Below are 19,797 nucleotides of genomic sequence, written 5' to 3' on the forward strand. Positions count from 1 at the left end.
AGTGGCCTGGTGGGCTGCAGTCCATGGGGTCGCTAGGAGTCGGATACGACTGAGCGACTTCACTTTATTTTTTCACTTTCATGCATTGGAGAAGGAAATGGCAACCTACTCCAGTGTTCTTGTCTGGAGAATCCCAGGGACGGGGGAGCCTGGTGGGCTGCCATCTCTGGGGTCGCACAGAGTCGGACACGACTGAAGCGATTTAGCAGCAGCACCATACACATACTTCCCTGGTGGCTCAGAGGTTAAAGCATCTGCCCGCAATGCGGGAGAGACCTGGGTTCGATCCCTGGCTTGGGAAGATCCCCTGGAGAAGGAAATGGCAACCCGCTCCAGTATTCTTGCCTGGAAAATCCCACAGACAGAGGAACCTGGTGGGCTACAGTCCACCAGGGGTAGCAAAGAGTCGACATGACTCAGCGACTTCACTTTCACTTTCACATACACATATACCTCTATTAGGTCCTGGGTATTCTTAAATGCTTTAATGTATTAACTTCCTATAAGGTGCCTCTAACATACTTTCAATTCACAGATGAGAGAAAGGAAACTCAGAGAGGTCAAGTAACCTGCCCCAAGTAAATGAGCTAATTGGTGAAGAAGTGGGGTTTGACCCAGACACTCTGGCTCCTGGGCTCAACTCTAGACTATGTTACCTCCCCTGTCACTCAGATTCTCTCTGAAGAATGTAGAGTTGTGATTCATGGGTAACAACTTAACTCTGCAAATGACAGAACTATAAATCTGAATGCTGTATGGCGACTATATTCTGTCAAGGGAATGAAATGAAACTTGGGGAAAGAGATAAAATAGATGCAAAGAGACAAGCTCATTAGATGGAAAGAGATAATGGAAAATGTTTGCCACTACTGGCTATGCTGAACTCCTGCTCTTGTGTTTAAAGGAATATTCCCTGGTGCCCACATGATAAATTCTGCTTCTTGTTTAAGACAGCTCAAGATTTTATTACTTGCAACTGTAAGAATCTCAGCTTATATCAAAACTGATAAACCAAATGAGGGAGGAAATGGCTTCCTTGCTAAACTGAAGTTGATGAAGTACTACCAAAATACGTTCACTGAAATAACAATCAGAATGTAAAGTATTCAGATAATAACATTAAAAAATATGGCTTTATTCTAATCAATATTTTTGTATACAGAATGAAGACTGAGAAATAACTACTAATTTCATTGTTTTCTCCATCTCTGGCACAAGGAATTGCTCTGAGTTTTTTCTTTTTAATTTGGCATGTGAGATGAAATTTATATGCCAACCTGGTAAGGAGGAAGTTATTTCAGAAAGCTCCCCCTCATCTCTCAGTTATACAACAGAGAAACTGTAGCTCCCTGAAGACCTCCCTTCTTTACCTGGCGCAGTGCTGCTATGTTGGTATGTGTCTGTTAAGAATATTATATCCAGTGCTAATCGAGTATAAACATGTGTTAGTCTGGGTAAAAAGCCTTTGTTAATGGACAAACCACCAAACAACCAAGTCTCTTACAGTGATGCTGTGATCTAGAATTTCTAGATGTGGAACACGATAAAGCCAAAATGGGCCATCTTTTCTCCATTACATGTCTTGATATCCAACTTTCCTATTCAAACTGACATAGTAACACTCTTTCCAGTTTTAATTTTATAAGGTGGAAAGTTTACATGACAGTAATTTACAATTTATCTCAGTCATTTACTCTTCTTGAATAGATCAGCTGGTGCTGCCTCCTAAGTAATTCTACTGTACTTATCCACTACAGGAACTGAGCATCGTGCCTGAGCGAATTTATTTATTTACACTGTTGCTGCCAAAATGTCAAGAAGTCCAGACTCCTGTCAATTCTTTTAACCTGCTGTAATGACCTTTAAAATTTTTTTCCATGGGCAATGTGGCGCCTGTCAATCTGTTACTGCCCATTCCTGCAATAATCGATACATCTACTCAACAGATGGTCTCACCCATATAAATCCCTCCAATTAATGCCACATTGCCTTCTCACCATCCTGAGGCTCAAACCTAAGCTCTTCTACAGCAGGGGTCCCCAGCCTCTGGGATCTAAAGCTTGATCTGAGGTGGAGCTGATGTAATAATAACAGAAATGAAGTACACAGTAAATGCAATGCACTTGAACCACTCCCAAACCATCCCCTACACCCTGTCTCATAAAACCGGTCCCTGGTGCCAGAAAGGTTGGGGACCACTGCTCTATACCATCTTCATGGCAATAGACTTCAAGTTTTCTGTAAGACTGATATCCTGATAGTGACCCCCTACCAAACAAAGCAATTCACTAGGGCAACCCAACTAGTACATTTGTCTACCCCTTGCCTTCTTCCATGGGCCTTCCTAGTGGCTCAGTGGTAAAGAATTCCCTGCCAATGCAGGAGATATGGGTTCAATCCAAGAGTCAGGAAGATCCCCTGGAGAAGGAAATGGTAACCCATTCCAATATTCTTGCCTGGGAAAACTCATGGACAGAGGAACCTGGCAGGCTATAGTCCACGGGGTCACAAAGAGTCGGACACAACTTATCAACTAAACAACAACAACGCTTTCTTGCACATCCCTGTGACGCCTCATCTACTCACCATACTCAGCCTTCAGGCTTTCTTCAGGCAGTTACAAGGGGAGACGATTAGAGCTTTCACTGCCAAGTGCTTTCATTTAATCCTTGAAATAACCAAGTAATGTAATGCTACTATATCCCTCATTCAGATGCTTAGAGAAACTAAGTAATTTGCCAGTAAGCAGCAGATGTAAAACTTGAACTGGGAACCTTATAACCTTAAAGCCTCTGAAACAGTTAATCCCTTGGCCTTTGCACAAGCTGTTTTCACCCTGCTCAGAAAGACCCTACTACTTTCCACTCGCTGGCAAACACCTTATCGGCCTTAAAGCTTCAGTTAATTGCTTCCATCCCCTTTGGAATTCTGCCTCCACTGAATAACTATTCTCCACTTCATTCTACCCTATAACAGTAAATATCATCCCCATAAATATTGATTTTGCTTGTCTCTTTTACTTTATTATGAGATCTTTGGGTAAAGGATATTCTATTCATACCCAGCATATTGCAGTAATCCCAAAATGTTTACAATATTACATACTGGCTAAAGCAACGTTCCCTTTGTTATAGATTAAAAAGTTGAAATAATTCACCAGAACATAAGTTAACATTTAACCTGAAATATTCAAGCTTGACAGAGTATGCATTGGTAATTTTTACTCATGTTTAAACATTAAATCATACATTCTGAATTTAAATACATATTTAAAGCTTCCTTCTGGAATGCATAACAAATGTAACAGATGTGATCTTTTTCCTTTATTTACACTAGTCAGGTATAAAGATAATTAGAAATGGTGGACGTGGAGAGAGGAACTCCGGTGATTCCACTAGGAGACAGAAGGCCCTGACTGAGGAAAACTTAAGAGTCTCTCTCCTTCGGTTGTTATTATTCCTTGTGTGAGCACCTTGCAGTAAGAGGAAGATGAGGAAATGGGTACAATTTTGTCTCAAAATGAAAGAGTTAATTTCAGCCAATGAACAACAAGAGGAAAAGTAAGCTGTTGGATTTAAGGAAAGGCAAGAATACTGTGTCCAATGAGGCAGCTTTCTCAATGCTTCTGAGTCATTTTGATTAGACTGAATTTTCACCTTACATACCAACTTATTTATGCTGTAATTTACAAGTTCTAGGCTTTTGTTTAGCTTATCTTAGCAAATACAGTATTGATCTGCATAACCTTATGTTGTGTATGTATGAATGATTTGGATGATAAGCGAGATTATGCTTGACTTCCTTATCCTTTTTTCTTATCTGTTTTATCAAAAGGGCCTATATAAAGGGATCTGTCATTTTCTTCATTATCATTCATTTTTAAAAAATCAACAGGATGCAGCCATATATATAACAGAGTAGAAAAAAAAAACTGAATACATCACATGTAGCAACAGTAAGTATGGTTTAGTCAAATTTTCTTTCAGTCTTGTGTGTACAATGTCGTGAGATGTATTTTTCACTATGTGTCTCCATCAAAGATGTCACAAAAGCCACAGAGTTACTTATGAACAAGAAAAGATTCAGTGTCCACATGAAAACCACTGTACCTAACGGCATTACTACCATTTAAGAAATCAAGATAACTCTCATTATGAAACAAAGTCCAATTACAGAAATATATTAATTAATCCTGTACTAGGAAAGTTTCTAAATACCCTTATAATAGTCAACTTAAACTCAGGGGATTTTATATGTTAGCAAGACTATAATTTGCTTTACAGTGCTGTGATAAATCACATTGAGAAGCAATTTATTTTATACTGCGGAAAATCTGAGTATTTATCTCTTTCATACAATTTTTTAAAGGGTTCATCTCGGACAAAGAAGAAAACTCAATATGGAATCAAAAGCAAATGATAAATATTTTATCTTCCCACAATTTTAGTATAACTTTCCCAGACAAACTAAAACCAAACTATCACCTCCAAAAGATGATACCAGTAAATAAACTCTTTCAAATTTCAAACCCAATAAAGAGAACTAAGAATCTCTAGAACGTTCTGTAATTAACATCCTGACATTTATACTATTTAAACGTTCAGTGTATAGAGCTATATTTTGTGTCTTTATCATGCCTCTGAGATTTTCCATGGGCTAAATCCCCTTTGGGGGAGCTGGAATTGCATCAAGGCCTAATATATATCAATATGCAGAATATGGAAGAGTGTTTCCTGGTAAGCACATCAATATTCACTCATTCATTCATTTTCTCTCTTCCTCTCTGTACGTGTATAAGCACACACCCCAGATGTCTTGAATTTATTGAGCACATGTGGCTGCCCATGACCTGGTCACTACCTACCTCTTCTGAATCTTCTGTCTACACTGGGTTACTTTACATCTTTGTTTTTGTTCTTCTCCCCTTTAGCCTGGAAAATTCCTACACATTTTTGAAGACTCAGGTCAGATCCCTTAAAAGGACCTTGATAGGACCATTAGAAAAAAGCAAAACAGAATTCTGAATTTTTTGGATAAGTGTTCATGATGGATTATTTTTAAATTAATGGCTAAAATGAAGCTTAAAGATTATTTACAACTGTGAATTAACCTATCCTGACTTGGTACATATACATATTTATGGTTAACTAAGGATTGGCAATAATCTCCATATAATATATTTAATTATAAAAATAGAAATTATGCATATTAAACAGGAAAAGAATGTAATAGGCTGGATATTTCTTTACTAATGAACACTTTAAAAAGTATATTATGGTTTTGTATTTGTTTTGCTTTTTTGGTCTAGCTGATTCTTTTAAACTGTAGCTATAAAACATTTACGAGAGGAGAAAGTATAATGAATTCCTATGTACTACTTTCCTGTTTCAATTATCAACACCTATTCATTTAGTTTTACCCACATCACCAACCTCTCTATTGGACCACTCTGAATCTTTGCAGACATTAACTATCCTTACCTTATCTTGTTTATCATCATTAACTATCTCCATACAGCCCTCTAAATCACTTTAAACACAATCAAAATATTACTTCACACACAAAATTGAGTATTTCCCAATATTACTAACTATCTAATTAGTGGTCAAATTTTCCCTGATTACCTTACAGATTTTATTATGGTGTCATCAGTACACCGAAACAAGGTCCGTATACTGCATCAAGCTGATACTACCCTTAAGTCTTTGAAAATTAACCTATGAATTCCCCTTCCACCTTTTTTTTTTTTATTACAATATATTCTTTGAAGAAATTGCCACATTGCATTAAGGTTCCTATGTCTTAGAGAATTATAGTTTCATACTAGAAAGATGGTGGTTCAACGGTAAAAGAATCCACCTGCAAACCAGGAGACACAGGAGACATGGGTTCGATCCCTGCGTAGGGAGACCCCTGGAGGAGGAAATGGCAATCCACTCCAGTATTTCTGCATGGGAAATCCTATGGACAGAGGAGCCTGGCGGGCTATAGTCCATGGGGTCACAAGAGTCAGACACAACTTAGTGACAAACAAAAACAACTAGTAAGATAATCGTTATTATACTTGCTCATTCTGTTGCTTATGATGAGTACTACTGAATAGAAGAGGTCACTATGACAACAGTCAGGAAAGTATGTTTAAAAGATATGGATCAATGACTAAGGATGACATCTACAGAGAAGAAACAACAAACATTTGCAAGGACTTTGTTTTTCTATTACACCAGGACATGCAAACTAAGACTCTTGGAGAATGGTTTAAAAAAAAAAATTACAAATTTAAATCCTAACTAAAATTATACTTATAATAGTTCCTAGTAATAATGTAAAGACTCCAAAAGTTATTTGATTTTTAGATAGCTCAATTCTTAATGTCTCTATTATGGCCCACTGGTAAAAATGCTCCACTTCAGAAATACTCAATTATATATGTGTAAATGTAGGTATCCCTCACCTAATAACCATATATGTACATACAAGGCAAACACATGAGAGAATATTATGTTTGGCACTATAAAACTTCTTTCAACCTCACTACATAAGAAACCATTAACCTAAGTTTTACTCCTGGGATACTTGAAAAGTACTACTAAGGTATAACAGTGTTTAGTTTTATAAATAAAACCATGAAAACCTGTAGACCTTGGTGCAGCTGTAACAATGCCAACAGCAATACTTCTATTTTAATTCCCAGGAAGTTATGCCTCAACTGCTACACGAGTACAACTATCATATTAGAAAAGAAATAACAGCCCCAGAGGAATGTGCAAGGCCCCACCTACCATAGACCTGGGCTTGCTGATGGCCACCAGACTAGTGAGGAAGTCTTCGTCGTGCAGCTGGCTGAAAACATGGGCGTCATAGGCTACCATAATGGAGATTTCTTCCATCATCTTGCCAGCTGTCTTTCCACAGCAGCAGCTGCTGTCCCAGCTCCAGACCAGACTATCCAGGGGAAAATCCTATTGCAGCTTGGTGCCAGTGCACACACCCACCTGAGTTTGAGGGGGTGGAGTGTCAAAAATCCAGAGGAGGGGAAAAAAAAAAGCAGCTGCTATCATAGGCTTGTCTAGCAATTCACCCCCAGTAGAAAACTGAGCGAGGTCTCTTATCTACGGAGGAAGTATATACTATAAACACCTTCTGCATTCTTAACAGAGCAGCTGGAAAATTTAGTTTTTGGAAATCTTCTTTAAACTTCAAAAAAGTCTCCTAACTGGAAATATCCTAGAGCAAAAATGAAAAAAAGGAAACCCAAAACCACAAAAATTGATGTTATGTTCTTGATAATTAGAATTTTTTTTAAGTTTATCTTCTTACTTCAGTATTACTTATATCAAGATTTGTCTTCTTGGAGAAGATGTAGATTTTCTTACTGCTTATTTTTTTCACGTTCACAGAAAATAAATAGATGGCAACATTTAATTTTTCAGAGTTTATCGAATTCTTGGTGTAATTAAAAATTATCTCAAGAAGTGTGAAAAACAAAAAAAGGTTCCTTTTCCCCTCTGAGTATTTCTGTTAAAAACAAAAAGTACCAAAATATAAAAATGAAACAGACTGCAATATCAGTTAATAACCATTTCCTCTTCTCCCACTAAAAAAGCAACAAATATTTTAAACAGAATTCTTGATTTTGAGAGAATTTAGTTTTCCACTGTTATTCTGAAAACAACACAAGGTTGTCATTTCTAAACTGATTATTATTCTCCCATGATAAAAGTTCTCTTTGTCTACTTTTAAGCTTAGAGATTTCTTTTAATTACCCAAATCAGCAGATAGTAATGAACTATTGGTGCCTTAGCTATGAGAAGCGTCTTTTTAAGTAAAGCTGAAGACAGTAAATGAACCTCAATGTGCCCTGATGAAAAATGTGAAAACTGTCCAAATTATCATTACAAGGTTGCCTAAATCACCAGGAAATATAATGTAGGCTAATTCCATGGGGAAAGTATTAAGCAAATAAAAAGGGAGGAGGGCAGATAAAGCTCCTCCCGAAGTTGTTTTGCCAGTATTTCTAATTAAGCTATTATCTTCTCTGCTTTTTCTAGAGTATGACAGTGCAATACTATGAGAAATATTTGTTAGAATCAGAAATCAACTGGGAATGTTTATCTTTAATCAAATACAATGTTCAGTCCTAATTACCCATAGCAGTATTATGTTATTTAGTTTGCTTGTTTTTCAGAAAACAAGACTTGGAATGAAATTTCTAGTGCCTATTTTTCCTTGTCTTTCAAAAGTATTTCCACCTAGATGAATATGATTACTTAAATAGTACCCTGTTCTATTTAAATGTGATTAGAAGAGTTTTGCAGCTACCATAGCATTCCGGATTACAAACACAGTCACACAAAACACACGTACACAAAACACACACACGCACACACACACTCTCACACACACAGAAGGGCTAAAACACCTTACTGCCAGGAAACAGAAGCAAGACTAAGAGGCTTATTTAAACAGAAAATGCAATGCTTTAAATAAATCCTCAAGATTAAAACAGCTTCAAACTGTGTTTGACCCATGCTGGAGCTGGTAAAGCATTTTCACTTCATTTTTTTTTCCCCTACAAGGCAGTTGTGCCTTTTAAAGCATTATTTTTCTTAAAAATTCTTCCCACACTCAACACTGACTAACCAGGTAAAGATTAAATGATCATCAGGAGATGAGGTATTCTAAAGCGTCAGGCAGTTCATACCTTTTTAATTCCTTTTTATCTTTTCAGAAGTACTTGAAAAGATACTGTGACTCCCTTCGTGCATTCACTAGCACCAGAAAGCTTCCGATTTATCTCGCAGGACCACTTTCTAGCTGTGAAAGCAATTCCTCTGGCTTTCATATTTTCCTTGGCTCCAGTGACTCAGTGCTTCCACAATGGTATCTGAATCAGGTGCGCTGACAAAGACACCTGTTGTGGAAGGTAAAGAAACCACTTCCCATAATGCCTTATTCCCTGCTGGCAACCGCCCAGGGGCAAACAAGAATTATGACTGCATTTGAGCAGTTGCCTGTGCAGCCTGGGAGAACACATTCGGTTTAACAATAGGTAATCTTCTTGGTTAAGAACACTCATAACCAAGGAAAAAAAAAAGAAAGGACCAGGGAAAACAGTATTAAATCGTTTTAGGTACTGTGTTATAAAGTCATAAAACCGTTAAGGCATTGGGGCTATAAGAGTGCAAAACACTTTTAGAAACATAATCAAAGGCTGTAAAGACGGTTTTAAAATGACGAAAAAGCTAACCACTTCAAACAATTAAGTCCTTTTAGAGCTCCACGTGGGTTATTAGGTAAACAATTAGGTATTTTTACAAAGCTCCTGATTTATTATCTTCAAAATACTGTTCTAATTAGCCAGAGTGCCTTAGAATTATCCGTAACAGTTTGTGCCTCAATCCAAGAGGTCTTCTCCAATAGCCACGCTGCATACGCTTTCTAGAGCAAGGGTTCTGTACAGTTTTGTATGTATCCTTCATTTTCTGTCACCCTTAAATGTTCCTCCAGATTTTACAGTCTGGGAAACAAAAATTTAAATGTCCTTTTTTCATACGGTTAAATGTATATCTGTGGTCCCCACCAAAAAAGCATACTTCTATGGCTGATTCATGTTGATGTTTGCCAGAAACCAAAATTCTGTAAAGCAATTATCCTTCAATTAAAAAAAATTTTTAGCAAACCACTGATCTATTTTTTAAAAAACTGTCTTTATACTACCTTTTCCTCTTTTCCTAAAGATTCTTTCCTCCAGTCTCAGAAATAAACAGCTATTACCCCCCTTTCAGACTTCAGGAGTCACTGTACACAGTCATGTTTACATACAGTACTTCACTGCCTTGCAAGACATCTTTCTGACTCATCTGCCTTTCCCCAGTGAGTTGAGACCCACGGATCTCCCCGGATGGTTCCCACCTGAGCTTCTGCAGTCACTGACTTCACACCACTCAGCTCCACTGAAAGAAAGGTATGGGGTTGGAGGGATTACCTGCGATCAAGGAGTGTACTGCCGACAGCACCAGTTGCTGCTAAAATTTACCAGGAGAGGATTGTGTATTAAGTGAGCAGCAGAAAATAAAGCATTCGTGGTAACCAATATAGGAGCTCCAGTTCCAGCAGGAACGAGCTAGCTGTCTGTCCCAGGGCAAGTCACTTAACCTCCCAAGGTTTCAATTTCCTTGTGGTCATGTAAATTGAGAGGGATGGAATAGATGAGAGGTTTTCCTGTATGCTCAGTGTGCTCAGAGTCAAAAGCAGTGTGTCCTTTTCTGCTCCAGTAAATAGGCTTATTGGAGGATTTGAAGGTGAGAATACCTTTTTAATCTCTATCAGAATGAAACACAAAGGGTAACATTAATCCCAAATGTTAGGAAAGTACCCCCCACGGTTGTTATAATGTGTCCCAACAAATGCTGTCTACTTTGTACCCTAAATTGGATTTTCTAATATCAACTCTTTTGCTTTTAAAAGATTTGGTGACAGTTGCTTCACTTTTTATTAGTTACTCTTTATAGTCTTTCTATTCAGAAGCCAAACTGGCTATAAAATAATTTTCAAAAGGCTTCTAGATCTCATTAAGATAAAAAAAAAAGTATTAATAAATATCTCCAATGATTTTTGAATGCTGTTTTAAAATTTTTTTACAGATTTTACTCTGTTAGCTGATTTTGTTCCAATGGCCATTTTTCTGGGATTATTCCTATTTAACAAAAATATAACTGGGTCATACTAAATGAGTGTGAGTCTAATAAACCATTCCTGGCCTTCAGAGAACATCTATTCTCAAGAGACAAATTTAGTAAAAGCCAAAACAAAAATCAAGAGAAGCCTGAATAAGATGTGAACATTTTTTATTTCTGTGTTCTCCCCAAATGCAGCAAAGTAAAGTAGTTTAATTATGGGAGCAGTATTTTGTTATCCACCATCAAAGCAGCAAATAAATACATTTAAAAAATGAACACACATCATTAAAAAATTATCTCACCTCACAAGAGTGGCTTTAAAGACCCTTTCTCCCATGCCTCAGGTTCTACCTGTTGAACATTCTCATCACAACAGCCATAAAATCAGGATAAGATAGAAGACAAAACCACCAGGACAAAAATATGGCCTGGAGGACAGAAAGGTCTCCTGTGCCTCCACCACGTACTGACAAAGCCTGGTAGAGACCGTTTTTTTCTTCCCCAGGGGTTCGTCTAATCATTCAGTAATATAGATTTCAGTAATATCGTCTAGTCAAGGCTATGGTTTTTTCTGTGGTCATGTATGGATGTGAGAGTTGGACTGTGAAGAAGGCTGAGCACTGAAAAATTGATGCTTTTGAACTGTGGTGTTGGAGAAGACTCTTGAGAGTCCCTTGGACTGCAAGGAGATCCAACCAGTCCATTCTGAAGGAGATCAGCCCTGGGATTTCTTTGGAAGGAATGATGCTAAAGCTGAAACTCCAGTACTTTGGTCACCTCATGTGAAGAGTTGACTCATTGGAAAAGACTCCAATGCTGGGAGGGATTGGGAGCAGGAGGAGAAGGGAACGACAGAGGATGAGATGGCTGGATGGCATTACCAACTCGATGGACGTGGGTTTGGGTGAACTCCGGGAGTTGGTGATGGACAGGGAGGCCTGGCGTGCTGCAATTCATGGGGTCGCAAAGAGTCGGACACGACTGAGCGACTGAACTGAACTAAACTGAATATAGATTCTATGTTTATAGAATCTATAAACATCTTTATAGATTCAATTAATAATATAATAGGTTCAATTCAATATAAATATTCATGGAGTATACACAACTCAGTTTTAACGGACTGTCGCAAATGTTCATGGTATTGACACAGAGGTAAAGAACTCTAAGAAAGACAAAATTCTACCCTTTCTTAATCACAGAAAAGCAATATTCCAAGGTTTCTCTTTACATGTAGGAGTGCACATTACTAAAACCTAAGTGCTCTTAGTGGAGGAAGAAGAGATAAAATGAGAGAGAAACCATAGAAGTATCAATAGAAGAAAACTTTTTAGAAGATTTTGGATTTCAGAATAGTCCAGTAACATACTGAGTTTTACAAAGGGAAAAGAACAAGAAGTAGAAGATAAATAAAAGAAATCGTGGTTCTTTTCAAAATCATGCAAATGTAAATAAAGAAAACCATTATTCTTGTGTCAAATTCCAACCATTGAGCTCATTATCTTTCTTATCTTTGCCAGTAATTGCTAGGCAAATTCAAAACCTCAGAAAACAGAGATTATTTTAAAAAAAAAAATCCCTAGAGTTAAACTAAGAAAACAAAAACCAGTGGGACACAAATACTTGCTTAACTGTTATACTGGGTGTCTTACTTCTTCATTTGCATCTCACTGCAAAGAATGATGGTGAGGTACATTCCAGACTATGAAAGAGTAGCTACAAGTTTTAACAAGTCAGCTTTCTACCATATTTGTAACTTGAAAACCCACAGCTAACTATTAAAAACAAAACAGGTCCAACATGGAGTACCTTATGCTAAAACCCCATGTCACCAAAGACTGCTACAGTTTCTACTCTCCCAGAAATGAAATCTTAAACCAGGAAGCACCTGATCAGCACAAGTTAGGTGATCTGCCTGGCAGACCAGGTGACTTTCCCCTAAGGGAAAGTGATCTTGCAGTAACCACTCCACTTTTTTGTCTAGTGTAACTTTCTGGGTTCTGCTCCGTCGTGCCTATAAAAGTACAACTCCTCAGAGCGCCATTCTATCTCCTAGACTGGCTGCTTCCCATGCGTGAATTGTTGAATAAAGCCAGTGAGATCTTTAAAATTTACTCACTTGAATTTTGTTTCTTAACATATTCACTTAAATTTTACCTAACCAAAAATAATAATTTCAAGTGCTCCTAAGCATTCACTGTTGAAGCCTGGCTTGGAGATTTTGACCACTACTTTGCTAGTGCAATTACATGAGTGCAATTGTGTGGTAATTGTAGCAAAGTAGCACACTAGAAAAATAAGGCTAGCAAAGCAGCACACTAGCAAAGCAATGCTAGCAAAGTAGCACACTAGTAAAGTAATGCTCAAAATTCTCCAAGCCAGGCTTCAACAGTATGTGAACCATGAACTTCCAGATGTTCAAGCTGGATTGAGAAAAGGCTGAGGAACCAGAGATCAAATTGCCAACATCCTCTGGATCATCAAAAAAGTAAAAGAGTTCCAGAAAAACATCTGCTTTATTGACTACGCCAAAGCCTTTGACTGTGTGGATCACAACAAACTATGGAAAATTCTTAAAGAGACAGGAATACCAGACCACCTGACCTGCCTCCTGAGAAATCTGTACACAGGTCAAGAAGCAACAGTTAGAATGGGACATGGAACAACAGATTGGTTCCAAATCTGGAAAGAAGTACGTCAAGGCTGTATATTGTCACTCTGCTTATTTAACTATATGTAGAGTACATCATGAAAAATGCTGGGCTGGAATCAAGATTGCCAGGAGAAATAACCAATAACCTCAGATATGCAGGTGACACCACACTTATAGCAGAAAGCGAAGAAGAATTAAAGAGCCTCTTGATGCAAGAGGAGAGTGAAAAAATTGGCTTAAAACTCAGCATTCAGAAAACCAAGATCATGGCATCCAGTCCCATCACTTTATGGCAAATAGATGAGGAAAACAGCAGAAACAGTGGCAGACTTTTATTCTTTGGGGCTCCAAAATCACTGCAGATGGTGATTGCAGCCATGAAATTAAAAGACACTTGCTCCTTGGAAGAAAAGCTATGACCAACCTAGACAGCATATTAAAAAACAGAGACATTTCTTTGCCAACAAAGGTCCACATAGTCAAAGCTATGGTTTTCCCAGTAATGTATGGATGTGCTGCTGCTAAGTCACTTCAGTCGTGTCCGACTCTGTGCGACCCCATAGACGGCACCCCACCAGGCTCCCCTGTCCCTGGGATTCTCCAGGCAAGAACATTGGAGTGGGTTGCTATTTCCTTCTCCAATGCATGAAAGTAGTTGGACTATAAAGAAAGCTGAGTGCTGAAGAATTGATGCTTTTGAACTGTGGTGTTGGAGAAGACTCTTGAGAGTCCCTTGGACTGCAAGGAGATATAACCAGTCAACCCTAAAGGAAATCAGTCCTGAATATTCATTGGAAGGACTGATGCTGAAGCTGAAACTCCAATACTTTGGCCACCTGATGCGAAGAACTGACTCATTGGAAGAGACCATGATGCTGGGAAAGACTGAAGGCAGGAGGAGAAGGGGACGATGGAGGATGAGATGGTTGGATGGCATCACCAACTCGATGGACATGAGTTTGAGTAAGTTCCAGGAGTTGGTGATGGGACAGGGAAGCCTGGTGTGCTGCAGTCCATGGGGTTGCAAAGAGTTGGGCACGACTGAGTGACTGACCTGAACTGAAAGCATTCACTGCTATTTGCTATTAATATCACCCTCAGTGAAGATGGTTTCAAACACAATCCAGGAATATAAGTAATGCTGCATCTTGTCTCATTTTGAGCAGAATATACAACTGAATTGTAATTACAAATACCTTCACCTTAATTTCTAAAGCATTTGAGTAACTTTTTAAAAGTTTTACTGACCACTAAATCAAACCATTCCACACGGAGTATGTTTCAGATTCCTTTTTTTCACAAGGTCAGAAGGTAGGTTTAGGGAACAATGAACTGTAAGCTCCTTTTCATTCAAGTGTTCATTTGTCTCAAGTTCTTCCTGTAGGGCTGGTGACCCAACCTGGATAACTCCCTTCCAAATGAGCCCTCAGATCCCTGTAGTAGGTCATACACTGAAGCATGAAGCCGTAGACTTGGCTAAAATTCTTCAGTTAAAACTGGAAGAATTTCATGGTATGTGAATTATATCAATAAAAATAAAAACAGCAGCATTTACAGAATGCCTACAACATGCATGAGATGGGCTTACAGATTTGTAATATAGTAAAATATAACTAGTTATAATAATGACTGGAGGAGAAGGGGACGACAGAGGACGAGATGACTGGATGGCATCACTGATCCAATGCACATGAGTTTGAGCAAGCTCTGGGAGATAGTGAAGGACAGGGAAGCCTGGTGTGCTGCAGTCCATGGGGTTGCAGAGTCAGACATGACTGAGCGACTGAACAACTTACCCTAAAATTCTATAATAGCTAGTGTTTAACAAGTACTCACTCTGCCCTAGACACAGACTCTCATTTAATCTTCACATAAGTCAACAAACTAGGTACTACAAATATCCTTGCTTTATAGATGAAGTAACTAAAGTGTGGAGAAGTTTAGGGATTTGACTCTGTTCTCAACAGTCAGAAATGGAATTGACAGGATTCCAAAACCAGCCTGTCTGGCTGCAAAGTGCGTGCCGTGTGCTTCATGACTAAAGTAAGATAAGGGAAGTAAGCAAACATGCAGGGAGAATCAGGCCTGAGCCAGACACCATTGCTCCTTCCATGCTGGGATCTCCTTCACACTCACACACTTCAGGTCACACAATACAATGCACTGTATTTGTCAAGTCACATTAGGATTATAATAGAATTAAGTCCTTCTGCAGACAGGAAAGTCTTCATGGGGAAAAAAATGGATTCGTTTTCATAAGAAAAGTAATTTTTTTAAGAGAAAAAATAAAATTAGCCTGGTCAGAGTGGTGAACTGATATTTAGATACAGTAGGAAATAAGGTTTCAAAGGCAGTTTTGAATCAGCCTGTGGTAGGTTTCTAATCTCAGGTCAACAAATTTGGAATACAAGGTATGTAGGCCAAGGGCAGATCGTGCAGACTACAGGGTTTTTGTCTTTCTAGCCTCCACTTTTTTTTTTTTTGTCATTAGGTCATTAGAGAAAGCACAGTATAATGGTTAACACATAGACTCCAGGATTCAAAATACCCAGGTTTGATACAATACTTTGCAACATACTAGCTTTTTGACCATGAGCAAGTTCCACAGGCTGTCTCACTATTGGTCTTCTCATCCATAAAATGAGAAAATGATAATAGTACCAATGTTATGAGGAATAAGATAATGCATATAAAAGTCCTTACTAAGCCACCAGGCTCCATAAAGTATCTGATTAGTGACAGTTGCTATTATTATCAACATTAGTAAAAATGATGGAGAGTTCCCTGGTGGTCTAGTGGTCAGGATTCAGCACTTTCTCTGCTATGGCCTGGATTTAATCTCTAGTCAGGGAATTGAAATTCTGCAAGTCACGCCATGTGGCCAGAAAAGAAAAAAAGAGAAAAGGCTGGAGGGGTAAGATCATCTGTCAAAAACGGAGAAGATGGAATATAACCTTTAGAAATGAGGCGGGGGCTGTTCTCAGTGTATGACGGCAGTCAGTACCTCCATTTCTATTTTTTTTGTCCAATTAAAAAATTCAGGAGGGAGAAATAAAAAGTGTCATACAACTTCAATCCTGTACCTGTTTTCCCAACACAATTAATCTTTCTAGATGTTGCTTTGTTTGGGAGTCATTTGGTAATTTACACAAATCCTTCTGTCAGAAATAATTGAAGCAGGTTAGTGGAGGTAAAAGACTGATAATGGGGTGGGAGGGGACCTCTTACAGTTAACTTCCCTCTCCAGTTTCCTGACTACAGTGCAAACAGAGCCTAATCAATTACCTTTTATTAAATTGAGCAATTGTGACAAGAACAGGGAACAAAGACAGCATTTGTTGTATAACGATATCCATCTGTTAAAACCTGATCAAGAAAACACTTACAATGGGCTATCATGTGCAAATACATAATCCTTCTTCATAATTGTATTATAATAAGATTTTCCAGCATTCATTTGTATCTTAGAGTCAAAAGAAATATCCTATGCAATAGTTTAGAGTAACAGCTTATCCACAAGCTTAGAACTGACCAATAAACCTGTAATCTACTTCGGTTCAAAGATATCAACTGAATTTGATTAGGGGTGAAGGTGGAAGGAGAGGAAAAATAACACACATTTAACAGTTGTTGTGCCAGGGGTGGGGGGGGTGCTTTAACTATTTTGTATTTCTTTTAGTTTTAACGGCAATACTATTCGACTGGTTTTATTATCCCCAATTTACAGAAGGGGAAACCACTGCCGTAAGAGTTTATTTGAGGTCTTACCAGTAGTAAATCAGAACCATGATTAAAACTGATATACATGATTACAAAGGCTCTGGGTGTTGGGTGTTTTTTTTTCATGTTTTTTGTTTTTTCTCCACCTACAACAAGTTCTTCATAACATGAATTTAACAGAGAAGAAAAACAGTTCAACTTGGAGATCCTGAAATAGAAACTTTAAAATTTCTAAAGTGAGATTCTGTATTTCTCTTCTCTTTTGTTTTAAATGTTATATTAAATGTTTTAAAATTTTGTTTTTAATATTATATCACTGTATATTGAAAATATGAACTAAAAACTCATTGCATCTAATAACGTTTATTACTAGGCGTTTGCAAATTAAAGAAAAAGAAAAGACTGGAGGCAAACTACTGACAACTGCGATGTACATACTCAGAGTCTGCCACAACAACAAATACCATGTGAACTGAGACAGCACTCTTTGAACTGTCAATGGCGGTGTTTACGACGTTAAAAATTAGCTTCTTCTTTGTGTTAAGAGCAACAGTGAATTGCTTAATTGGCTGACAGTAAAATAATAAAAAGGTATTGATAATTTTTTTGATAATTTTTTAACAGTAGTCATAAGTAGCAATGCCCAAAGCATTCTAATTTTATTCATTTTGATAAGAATTTACTTTTTATATTCCATCTAAAATTTTTTCCAAAAAAGTGATCATTTCAGGCTTAAGAAGTGTTAGCAAGTATCATCATAGAGACTCTCTCTCTAAAATCATAGAGATCATAAAAATAGCTATAATCTTTATGCTTTAATTCCTCTTCAAACTAAGCAGGAAGTTAAGATGGAATATTAGGGCCTGCATAGCTGACTAAAAGTTTCATTTTCAGTCACTGATTCTAATACGACAACCACCTTCAGGCCTAAGGATATACATATTCTGCAAAACATCTTCCTTATTTTAAATGTTCACTGAGATCTAAGTAAAGCTTCATATATTTAGGTGAGGAAGGCCTAGTTTAACCAGGTTAAGTAGTTTATTAGTTAACCTGATACATAAAGAATCAGGCAAAACAAGCAGCCATTAATTTACAGAATGTCTGGCTATGCATTCCTTATTGCATGCATGCTCAGTTGCTCAGTTGTGTCTGACTCTCTGTGACCCCTTGGACTTCTTCTCTCTCCAGGCTTCTCTGTCCATGGAATTTTCCAGGCAAGAATACTGGAGTGGGTTGCCATTTCCTACTCCAGGGGATCTTTCTGACCCAGGGATCAAGTTCGCCTCTCCTGAGTCTCCTGCATTGGCCAATGTGCCATCTGGGAAGCCCACATTCCTTATTATGTTGTCCTTATTATCCTGTATTAAAATCCTCAGTGTGGAGGAAACCAGAAGGGAAAGAGACACGTGCACCCCAATGTTCATCGAAGCACTGTTTATAATAGCCAGGACATGGAAGCAACCTAGATGCCCATCAGCAGATGAATGGATAAGAAAGCTGTGGTACATATACACAATGGGAGTATTACTCAGCCATTAAAAAGAATACATTTGCATCAGTTCTAATGAGATGGATGAAACTGGAACCTATTATACAGAGTGAAGTAAGCCAGAAAGAAAAACACCAATACAGTATACTAACGCATATATATGGAATTTAGAAAGATGGTAACAATAACCCTGTGTACGAGAACAGCAAAAGAGACACTGATGTATAGATCAGTCTTATGGACTCTGTGGGAGAGGGAGAGGGTGGAGAGATTTGGGAGAATGGCATTGAAACATGTATAATATCATGTATGAAACGAGTCGCCAGTCCAGGTTCGATGCACGATACTGGATGCTTGGGGCTGGTGCACTGGGACGACCCAGAGGGAGGGTATGGGGAGGGAGGAGGGAGGAGGGTTCAGGATGGGGAACACAGGTATACCTGTGGCGGATTCATTTCGATATTTGGCAAAACTAATACAATATTGTAAAGTTTTAAAAAAAAAATCCTCAGTGTGTTCTTAAATACAAATTTTAAATATTAAAATGCTATGGAATTGTTGTTTTATATTAAACTTAGCATACATTTAGGGAGAATTTTAATTGTGCAATATAATATGAGATTATGACATATTTTTAGACCAATGTTTAACTACAATTGAGATAATGGTGAAACAAAAAATTAACTAGCTGAAATTATGTTTCTAAACAAGCAAATCTGAATAAATGGTCAGACTGTAAAACTGGATACAAATCTTTTTTAATGGCTTGTGGACAACTTAAATTTATGTATATAATGTCTTTTGCTTCTTCTAATGGCCAACTAGTTCTTTGTCATTTCACTACTTGTATTTCTCTTTCAAGGAGTGCAAAAACAGGGAAAGAGGGAAAAACTCTAATTAGTGACTTTAATTGGTGGGTGTTATTTTTTATCATCTATATCAAATAGCTAGGCTATGGGAATAAGTTAAAATTAAGAGTTAAAATAAATACAAGTCTCATTTTATGTAAATTTCAGTTATCAAATGTCTATCCAATTTTCACTTTTCTATTCCCACGTATAAAGGAGAGCTGCCTAAAATAGAGTTTACAAGAAAACTGGTTCATAAAGCAGGCTAAATAAACTTCATGTTAAGCAAAGAGTTCTGGCATTAAACTTTATAAAGGATAAAAGAAATCGCCCATTATCTGTGCTTGGAAAAACAGAACTGAAGCATTAACAAGTGTCTACTTTTATTAACTATTTTAGTCA

The 19,797-nt window shown here is 37.7% G+C and overlaps 1 protein-coding gene across 10 annotated transcripts in view; it reads right to left on the minus strand.

Annotated features, from left to right (window-relative positions):
• The window catches only part of RABGAP1L (RAB GTPase activating protein 1 like), a 744,918-nt gene that overhangs the window by 88,161 nt on the left and 636,960 nt on the right, over positions 1 to 19,797 (minus strand). For 2 of the 10 annotated variants that reach the window (XM_086343682.1, XM_086343687.1), the window contains exons 1-2: positions 8,705 to 8,949; positions 6,783 to 7,518 (exon numbers count right to left, since the gene is read on the minus strand). The exons of 5 other annotated variants lie outside the window; for them this stretch is intronic. In XM_086343682.1, the coding sequence (XP_086199808.1) occupies positions 6,783 to 6,893 (111 nt within the window). In that variant the 5' untranslated portion in view covers positions 6,894 to 7,518; positions 8,705 to 8,949. Of the gene's footprint in view, positions 1 to 6,782; positions 7,519 to 8,704; positions 8,950 to 9,988; positions 10,152 to 19,797 lie in introns of those variants that run through there. 3 more of the 10 variants (XM_086343683.1, XM_086343688.1, XM_086343684.1) reach the window with 3 other exon arrangements.

This window comes from Bos grunniens, chromosome 16, assembly GCF_055505025.1.
Source record: "Bos grunniens cultivar Pamir isolate PY7600 chromosome 16, Bosgru_T2T1.0, whole genome shotgun sequence".
NCBI classification, from domain to species: Eukaryota; Metazoa; Chordata; class Mammalia; order Artiodactyla; family Bovidae; genus Bos; species Bos grunniens.